At 35.2% G+C, this 10,514-nt stretch overlaps 1 protein-coding gene across 1 annotated transcript in view; it reads right to left on the bottom strand.

Annotated features, from left to right (window-relative positions):
* Window positions 1–486: 486 nt before the first annotated feature.
* RBM26 (RNA binding motif protein 26) overlaps window positions 487–10,514 on the bottom strand; it is a gene marked incomplete at its 3' end in the record, with an annotated part of 30,915 nt that continues 20,887 nt past the window's right edge. Inside the window, exons 8-14 of the mRNA XM_010022894.1 lie at window positions 9,114–9,254; window positions 8,592–8,732; window positions 7,409–7,520; window positions 6,461–6,620; window positions 5,020–5,184; window positions 1,557–1,688; window positions 487–558 (exon numbers count right to left, since the gene is read on the bottom strand). Of these exons, the coding sequence (XP_010021196.1) occupies window positions 487–558; window positions 1,557–1,688; window positions 5,020–5,184; window positions 6,461–6,620; window positions 7,409–7,520; window positions 8,592–8,732; window positions 9,114–9,254 (923 nt within the window). The remainder of the gene's footprint in view (window positions 559–1,556; window positions 1,689–5,019; window positions 5,185–6,460; window positions 6,621–7,408; window positions 7,521–8,591; window positions 8,733–9,113; window positions 9,255–10,514) is intronic.

The following is a 10,514-nucleotide window of genomic DNA, read 5'->3' as shown; positions in this document are numbered from 1 at the left end:
ATACTGATTAATTTCCATTTTTATCTTTCCACAAGTACTGCAAATTTTAAGACCAAATAAGAGTAAATGTTTACAGCATCACCTTTTAAGGGGCCCAAAAGCCCCAAAACATTTTTATAGAAAGGTTTTCTACAGATTCGTTTTTAGTGTCAAATTTTATTAATTTTAAAATTTATTTCTGTATTATTCTAACAACTCAGGACCCTGAAACATATCTAGTTATTTTCACACCTGAATGAAACCTACTATAGTAAAACAAACCCCACAGAATAGCAGCTTCTGTCCTAACATGTTTTTTTAATTCTTATAATCATTTAGCCATTTGCTAAGCTGAGGTTTGATATATAATACTTTAAGATTAATGCTTAATAAATAACTTTATTCACAATTATGAAACAAAATTAATATTGACACCAAGGCTTTATAATAAAATTAATTCTACTGAAATTACATGTCAGAGGAAAAGAATATGAGACATTCTCTTACCTTTTCAGTTGCTGGAGTAACTGGCTTCGAGACAAAACCCAGTCTGTCCTTCACAGATAACTTAGTCACATTCTAAGAAAGCAAAACAAAATTACAGTACATATAATTTATTAATATTTTACTGTTTCCTATGTAATTTCAAATGTTACGAATTCAGAAAAGAGCATTTATCTAATAAAACAAGACTTTGGGGCAAAAATACAAGAAAAATAATTAAAGCAGTTGATAAAATGAATTTTAGATATTTGATTGAACAGTTAATATACATCTATAAGTAGATTTGGTAAGACAAAGACAACCCCAAAATTTGGAATCAAAGATTATACTACATAATTTTTTGCAGGAAGTCCACGACACACTGGTCAGCAGAGGATTTAAACAAGCCTTTTTAGTACAGTTCAGATTTGGTGTTTTACAATCTGCTATTTGCAGATGTCAGTTGCAGAAAGTTGTCATCTGAATTTAAACTACAAATGTTTTCTGAAGCGTGGCGGTCTTCCTTTTCAGGTGTAAAACTAAAGCAATGGTACAATGCTCATAAAGAAATACTTCTAAGATAACAAAAATTTGAAGGCTATTTCCAATGGGAGTAACATGCCAGATTCTGTCATTATTCATATTAGTACTGTGGATACATTCTCCCTTTTATTAAGGATGGCACACAAATACTGAAAGTAGTTTTAGATGCTGACCACCAGTCTCTAATGGTTTTAGCTGTTTAACAGATATAATATTAAAAAAGGGTAATTTTTAGTTCTTCGATAGAAACCAACTTGACTTCGCAGTATGAAAACTGCAATTTAACACAGCACTAATGAAATATTTTCAGTTTTAAAAGAAGTAAAGAGCTATGATACTAAAAATTAAATACTATGCTTGGGTAAGAAAGCCAAATATCATTGCATTGAAGAAAACTTTAATATCAAAACATCGGTTACTATCAAATTAGATGCATTTATCAGTAGTAAACATGTACTTGCACTATATGTGTAACAGTAATGGATACAGACAGTATTGAATCCATTACAGAAAGAAAAACATGCAACTCATTTTTTGACAATCATACATACCTGAGCGACTTCTGTACTGGCACTCTGTGCTTCTGCAGGTTCAATATTACTTGCAGGTACCGGACCTAATCGCTCCTTGACAGATTGTTTCACTACCGGTAAACCAGGTTGCTGAACTAAGGGTTGTATTATCTGTAACACCACCCCACCCCCAAAAGAGCACATCACAGTATTAACAAGAACATGTAGTTCAACAAATACACAATGAAATTGCTGTAACGATAACTTAGATTTACACTTCTTCCTTTGTATCATTCAATAGCCTTTTCACCTGATGGCAAAAATAAAGACTTCATGAGATTTAGGATGTTATGCCAACTATCCGTGTAGTGCATACAGCAATAATATCTATTTTGCACTTGCAGCTCACAGAAGCTATCAAACAACTCTGGTCTCTTTCTATTAATCATGTCTCCTTAGACCATCTTAATCTCCACCTCTTAGAAGTGAAGAAAAGTAATAAGCAGTCTTCTGATTACTTTCACAAATCTTTCATCATCAAACATTTAGTTACGGAAAGGCAGAATACAAACATGTATAATAAAGACTCTTGCTTTTTACAGCAATTGGCACTTTTCATCTGCTCTATGTTTAGCTTGGAGAGCTTAGAAAAAGAAAGATACAGAGATACGTGCTCATGAGACCGAGGAAGAAGAAAACAGAGCAGCTAATCTTCAAACCTACCAGGGATATGTCGCAACAGGTAACACCTTGCCTTTTTTTCTTTGACAAAAACATTAAACACTTAAGGGAAAAAAAAAAAAAAAAAAAAAAAAATGCTCCCAACCAAGCTTCCTGTCATATTTATGACCCTCAGGAGGTCACCTAATACATCCATCCACTCCAGGGCAAAATCAGCTATACCTAAGCCATTACTGACAGTATCTATCAATCTAGTTGTTACATATTTCCAATGAATGAGGTCCTATCACCTCTCCAGGCAAAAGTATTTCAGTATCCTTTAGCATTAGAAAATGTTTTTTGACATCTAACCTAAATTTCCTGCACTGCCTTTTAAGCTAAATACTTCTTGGTTTAGCTACCACAGATGGAGAGCGTATTTCTGCTTCCTGGCAGAAGCCTTTTATTTGATGATTTACTATGGTCGACTCCCACCATCTTTACTTAGTATTTCCACTCTTTTCAGACTTTCCACAGTAAGAATTTTCTGAAGTAATCCTGCTGAGGAAACAGCAATGCTCAAGAAATTGTGGAGGGCCAAATACTACTGAAGGGACAACTTAAAAGCCAACTGACTTTACATTGCAAAAAAATCAAAAGTCTGTTTTTAATGTCTGATGGAAAAAATGCAGTTGTAGAACCATTATAAATACAGGTGAAACTAATTCAGCTGTAATTAATACACCAGAAATCTTGACAAAAATTCAAATACTTAGAAATGTGAAGTACTGTAAGAGTTCCCATAATACTTGTAGTATTACTTGAGAATATTTACATTATCAAGTATTACTTTCAATGTAAAGGGAAGTAAATATTAATATTCCTGAAAGGCTTATGAACTAAAAATACCTGTTTACTGACTCAACAGTTTGATAACTGTTATATTTTGGGGTAGAAGAACATGAAAGCATTGCACTTAAAATCTGAATTTCCCATTTACACTGTTCTTGTCACTGTGCACCCTCTGTCACTTATTTAAAATTGATGTTTTGCAAAATAACAGATATACAGATCAGGTATTTGTTTGAAATACACAGTTAATACTTCAAGCTGTAATAGCATAATCAGCAAATGAACTGATGGCAGTAACTGTTCAAGCTATCTTTCTCGAGATGTTTGTATGAATACAAATAACATACTCCACTGCCCTCTTCTGGCTGATGAGATGCAAGTCAGGCTTAGACAATAAATACCTTTTGGAGCAGCACTAGTTCAGATCAAGAGCCAAGGATATTTATAAATCTGATTCAACCTCAAATCTGAAGGATGGTAACTAGGGAGACAGTGAGATAGGTGTTGTTAAAACTGCTTTTTGGTAGATAAAAAGCAGGGCATTTGTTATGAAAGGAAGAGAGAAAACAAACTGTTAAGATGTCCTACAGCAGAACTGCTATGGAAAACTGGGTCATTGATTCTAAATGATGATGACATACATCATCTAGAGAACAGAATTCAAAACTTAGAACAGCAGTTGAAAGAAACCTCTAACAACTCATTTGTTCATTGTATCAGTGTATATAAATAAGTGAAGGTTTCTTCTACAGTCTCCTCATGTTTTTCTCACTGTAGAATGTGGTGTTCCACACTAACAGCAAATCCAATAAAGGAGGATACACAGGTATCTAGAAGGACTTGCTACACACCAGGAGCTAATTGACAAGACTCACTAACCTTACAAGACCTGGGAGAATCCAAGCTCCCTCTTACGTCTGCGTAGAACCACTATGCCTGCTAACAAATCTGATTTGGCTTGCCACAGGTTATGAATCTAAGCTCCACAACAGTAATTTCTGTTTCATAGTCTTAAAAAGATGCCAATGCTACTATGCACATCACAACTACCAACAGATGCTCCACTGTGCAATTCACTCCAGAAGTTCAGTTCAGTTGGAAGAGACCTATAACAAACACTTAGTCCAAATGCCTGACCACTTCAGGGCTGACAAGAAATTAAAGCATGTTACCAAGCATATTATTCAAATGCCTCTTTAAACACCGAGGGGCATGGGGCATCAGCCACCTCTCTTCAAGGATTGTTCCAGTGTTGGACTATCCACTCATAAAGAGATGTTTCCTAATGCCACCTCTGAACCTTCCCGGCACAGCATTGAAAGATTCCCACGCATCCTGTCACTGGATGCCAGGGATATTAACACCTCCTGCTCCACTTAAAAATGTAAAATGTCCCCAGTCCATTCCCACAAAACTAATATAACACAACTCTCCTCTTTCACTGCTGTTTGCATGTCCTCTCTGCATGTACATGTATGTCTATCTATCTGTATATACATTTAGGCATCTCTGTGTAAAACAAATTGTACTGCTTCTTCCTATAGCAGCATGCATGCTCAACAGGAAAGGAAAAGGGAAAAGACTGGAAAAAACAGCACCTTTTGGAAGAAAATGGAAATTATCTTCCAAGAACAGATATACAAGTCCATCTTTCTTATGCTCATAAGAAAAAAAAAAAAAAAGACTATACTAGTTAAAGGAAAATAGATGTTATTCAGCAGACAATAGCATCAAATCTTGCTTCACATGAGATGAAAAAGTGGAATTCTCTGCAAGTCGCAGAAGGGCTTTCTTTAAACACATTCAGTCTTATCAACTCCTGAACCTTGTACCTGAGTTCAAAGAATCTACAAGAATAAGTTTTGGAAAAGAATTACATGAAACATGATTTCTGAAGTACTTCAGTTTCCCTTCTATAAGTATTTTTTTTAATGTTTAAGAGACTGCATTTTACATAACATTCTAGATAGAATACACTTAAATCCTCTACCTTCTGTGTGGTAGTCTGGATTTGCGGTGCACTGCCTTCTCGATGCCAATAAACTTTAATAAAACGATTATTTAATACTGCTTCTGTACTTGATATAGCTTTCTTTGCTTCCTCATGCGTAGCAAACTGAATGAGGGCACCCTCTGGATCACCTTGATATGCAACCTAAGATATAGAACAGAAGAACAAAACTTACTGCATGTAGGATTCTGCCTCCATTATCATAAAATCATTAGTCTTAAGGCTCAGAAGCTTACAAGTTAAACCCAGTATGGGTCACTAGATAAACACTTCTCAGCCATGATTCTGTTTGAAAAGCCTGGTGTAAAGAAACAATCTTGAGATTAAGCTAATAAACTTTCAGAATAGTTATAAGAACAAACAAGCTTAAGTAAAATACCTAAACAGCCAAACAGTATTTCTAATTGAGAATATGAGTAGTTGTTTGAAAGACACTGAAGTAAACTGCTACAAAAAACACAGGGGTCTAGTATCACAGCTAGACAAAGTAGCTCATTTTGGTTTTCCTCCTTTGAGAATAAACATACTATTTCAGATGCCTTCAAAGTACAAAATTATACCTTTTGGAAGAACATAGTTTCACTATCTACCTGCATATTTATTTGTCTCTCAATAAACGTCCACACACAATTTTACTTGCCTTACTGTATCATACTGCCTGCTAATACGCTCATACTCTTATGTAAACTATGGGAAGGCTTCAGAAATATTTAAGAGCAAGTAAGAGATTTAAATTTCCTCAGTGTTCAGACAGGCACAGGACGTTTATTCTGTACTGTATCAGTACATACTCTACTACACCTCTTCATTCAGCTTCTCAGTGCAAACAAGAAAGCCTACATAAAAACACAAGTTAGCATCTGAAACTCTTTGAGAATGAAGCATGATGACTGATCATTCTGCACCCCTTAGAGACTTGGTCTGAAATACTGACATTACACATACAGCAAGGCCCTAGCTCTTTGCATCTCTTTCCTGTCTTTCTCTAATTCTTTGTTTATTCCCATGTGGGTCACTCAGATACAACACGAAGTAATTGGAACAAGCAGTGCCACTACTATGGGACTAAAAAGCAGTTATATCACAGGGACTGCTTTCTGGATGAGGAATACACGTTTATGATATCAGATCCAAACTTGAGAAAAGGAAAACACACTCCCAAGTAGTTTTCAACAATGTATCTTAAGAGTCTTATCTGTGAGGAAAACATTTGTTCAAAACCTAAAAGGCTAGAACATTTCATTTCTGCTTCTTCAATGACAATTCCGTGAAAAACAATGAGATCATGTTTAAGAAACAAGTTATGAAAATAGTGAGAACAATTTCAGGGAACCAGTTAAAACATAACTGGCATTCTCCTTTTATCAACTACCTCTATCATTAAGTCGAAGCCTACTGCCTTCTCTTTGTTGACTCTTACCTGCAAGTTGACCAAGTTTCCAAACTTACTGAAGTGCTCATTAAGCTTGCTGATATTGTTAAGTTCTGGGGGAACTTTTCTCAGTTCAAGTTTTGTATTTTCATTTCCAAACTGCACCTTCTTCTGGAAACCTGGACTATTTGTTCTGTTAAAATTTTGCCTGCAACAAATAAAAATCAAGCCAGAAATCCATAGCAAGCTAGAAAACACAATAAATTGTATATGCTTACATAATAGCATGTGCATATGAAACAGAGATAAAAAAATAAACACATGCAACTTTAGGGAAGTGTAGAAGAGTACAGCATACAAGCCCATGAACATGCAGTTTTCTCCACTGATGCTCTCAGCATATCCCAGGCATAAAGCTGTGAGATAATTCACAATTATCTGCTTGTGTCAGTAAGTCCTGCTTTCCGTATTGCTTCCCTCCAAAAACAATTTCTCAGCTATTCCATGGCATCTCCCTACTAAGAGTTCAAGTAACTATTACTTCAAGGCTCTCCTCAGTCCCAATAATCTCTTAAAATCCCTTCCAATTTTTGTCACCCCAGGTATATATGGACACTAAAGCACTTCACCCTGTATTTTTGTCAGTAACATACCTGGCAATTCAAACCAAAACAGCAGTGATATAATTCACATTTCAAAACTAAAACCATTCATCTCTAACCATTACACTGCAGCTTCTCTGTTTCTTAGATAATTCCAGATTTCAGGAAGTAGATCTCGGGAGTAGATCCAAAGCAACTTCAGCTATCTCTATACTGCCTTTGAGAGAAGACAGTCAAAAGCAGATCACTCTATAGTGTGATTTATTTTAGTACAATCAGCTTATTCAATTTAACTTGCTCACAATTTATATAGACTTATGTATGTTTCACATTACAGAAAAGAGCTCCATGGAATTCCAACTATTAAGCCAACCTTGTGTTAATGATCACTCACTTGTCAAACCAAGTCTTCTTTGTAGGAACTCCAGCATCACCTGCACCAATTGTTCTTTTCCTGGATTCAGCATCTACCACTATTCTCATACTGCTTTTATTAGGAGGTTTTTCTGTAAACAGATGATAATATTTTACAATATTTTTTTTTTATGTGTACTTGATTGTAAAAAAGTGTTCTGCTCACACTGAATTTGCATTGAAAAACACAGTTGTTTATTTTGAAATTATTATAATCCTTACTGAAACTGAATTAAATCTTAATTTAACTATCTTAGCAGACTTAACTATCAGCAGATGCTGTGACAGACCAAACAGCTAACAGATTTCATTTTGTCACAGTAACATTACACATAAGGAAAACAAGAGGTGTGACAGAAGGCATCTGCCTCAAGATGACTGCACTCTGCACTGATTCACAGTGTCCATAAAATACTTTGAAGCTCACACCATTTCTGCTAGTACCTCCATTCTCCCATTTGATGGCATGCACAAAAATCCTCATGATAGAAAAGAGTACTCCAGAGCACTAATACCCAGGAGAAGATTTAGGGATGGGGTGGGAGAGGAGTGATTCTTACTGAAGAACAGGAATAATACTGAGGGACTCCTTGTTGAAAATACACTAACAGAAATATAGTAAGATTAAATCAAATACATGCAAACGTAAATGAAACCACATTTGAAAAAAAAAAAAAAAAAAAAGAAAAAACCAACAACAAAAACAAAACAAAAAAAACCCACAAACAAAAAAAACCCCAAAACACAGTTTTATCCTTCTTTCCTTCTCAATTTGTATGCTGGTGCTTCTCAGGGCCACAGGAACTACGAGGTTAAGATTACTCATGCATAACTGCCTGCTACCAAATAAAAATTAGTCCTTCCTCTCTGCAGCAACAATCATATACTGAGAATCAGTAATATTTTTCTGTATAGAAGATGTACAAACTGACCAGTTATTACAGCCAAGTATAAACTGTGCAATACTCTAGAAAGGTTTCATTTTACCTGTAAAAATTCACACATAAAGAAACTATGATGAAAATTCCCTATTCAACTGAACTTCTCTTAATTCCAGAAGGTTTTAAAGAAATGCAGAGTTCTCCATTATTATGTTCTCTAAAAACTGCCTCAAATCTGCATTAATAAAGCCAGCTAAACTGAATATAGCTTTGAGAGCATACCTCTGGGTGGTAGATCCATATCACCTGATGTGAGTCCTATCAAATTTGGTCTTTGGGCATGTACTCTATGTCTATACATAGGTCTTGAAGTATTTGTTATACTTGGAGCTTCTGGGTTATAGCCATCTGTGTCATACGTTTCTGGTAACAAAGAAATTGTCTAATTAAAATAAATTGCAGTTAACCCCCCTAAGGTTTCAGATACAGTATTTCATTTAATTACAAGATACAATTACAGTCAAAGAGTTATGTAACAACTATCTTAAAAGAACCTGCCATGCCAAGTTTTCTGTTTAAACAGAGTGAAAAATATTATTCCATAGTCCAGATTCACACTTTACATGCACATTTTACTTCTGTCCTGAACTAACTTTGAAAAAAACAAAGTTACTGTCACAGTCTAAATGATACAAACTTAATTGTCCCAAACTACACAGTTATAATCTCTTAAACAGTACAGTATAATATGAATCAATGTTATTCTATTTAGCAAACCTTGTGGGCAAAGCCTCAGTACTACACCTGCTGTAAAAAGAGAGGGTGGAGCAGGAGGCGGCTGGTGATGAATACCCGTTGTAACAACGGTAGGAACTGAGCTAGTTGCTGAGTTTGGGGGGGCATCCATGCCAGCAGGCTGCAATGGGGGAAGTGGAGGGGGTGGTCCTGCCAAAACCAAAGGAAAACATTGCATTCATTTATTATCCACTATGCTTACATTACATTCAAAACGTAAGGATATCGATCTGAAATGTTTGCAAGGCTATTTAAAAAAAAGGGTGTGAGAGGGCAGATATATGGGCATTCATTCATATGAAATCACCCCTACCAGCCAATGACTCAGAACTTAGATTACAGAGATAAGCATTTTAATAACATTTCTCCAAACACTTTCTTGCTATAAGCAAAATGCTAACCTAGTATTTACCTTCACCAACAGAAGAGTATTAAAGCTTTGTAAAGCCCCTTCAAAGAAACAAATCCTATTTTTTAAGTGCATAACAAAAATATTTTAAGACAACAATAAGCAGCTTGACTGAAATGATTTTTCTGAACACCCAAGAAGAAACCTACAGCTCCAGTGGAAAGTCAAAGGGACCTTCTTAAACGCAAAGGGCTTTTTTTTTGTTTTGTTTTGTTTGAATTTATTTATTTTTTTTTTAAACAACAGGTAATGTGACACTTACAAAGCTGAGGAGTCATGCCTGACCTGCAATTTAATCACTGGCAAAATCAGTTTTTGGAAAAAGATACAAAGTCACATATTTGGACTTTCCACACATATCTGGAAATAGCACGTGAGGCAGAACTGATCACCCCAGCAATACATTACTCTCTATACTAAGTGAAATAAATACATTCAGAAAACAGTTTAGAAACTTCCAAGCAATACCAAGTATCAATTACTCTCCAATAATTTTACCAAGTGAGACACCTAACTTGTTAGAAAAATAAAAAAATAAAAAAAAAATCACATAACACTAAAGTCACAGTTTTTAAAACACACAAGGGAACTGAACACCCACTCCTGTTTTATAAAGGAGAGCCAGGCACACAAGTCTTCATGTAATTTTTAGTGCTTGAGCCAAAGTACTTTCCAATAAAAGAGTAAACAAGCTGAAGAATGTATCTTTTTTAGTTACTTCACAAGTTTAGTTTCAAAATTAACCACAAATTACATTTGCAGGTGTAAAGCTGATGTGGCAATGAATTCTCTTTATTATTACAAATGACATGCCAAATCTGTTTTTTCCAGGATTTTCCTTTCTTCTCTAACAGTAGTCAGTTGTGGACTTCTATAAAACTCAATGAACTGAGTTCTGCCACACCATGCATTTGCTTAAGCACAATTAAAATATTATTCCATATTCAAGTTTCACATTTAACATGAAAATTTTAAAACAATCAAGTCTGCAACAATTACCA

This window comes from Nestor notabilis, unplaced genomic scaffold (assembly GCF_000696875.1).
Source record: "Nestor notabilis isolate BGI_N333 unplaced genomic scaffold, ASM69687v1 scaffold25529, whole genome shotgun sequence".
NCBI lineage: Eukaryota > Metazoa > Chordata > Aves > Psittaciformes > Psittacidae > Nestor > Nestor notabilis.
This window is presented reverse-complemented; position numbering and strand designations above follow the sequence as displayed.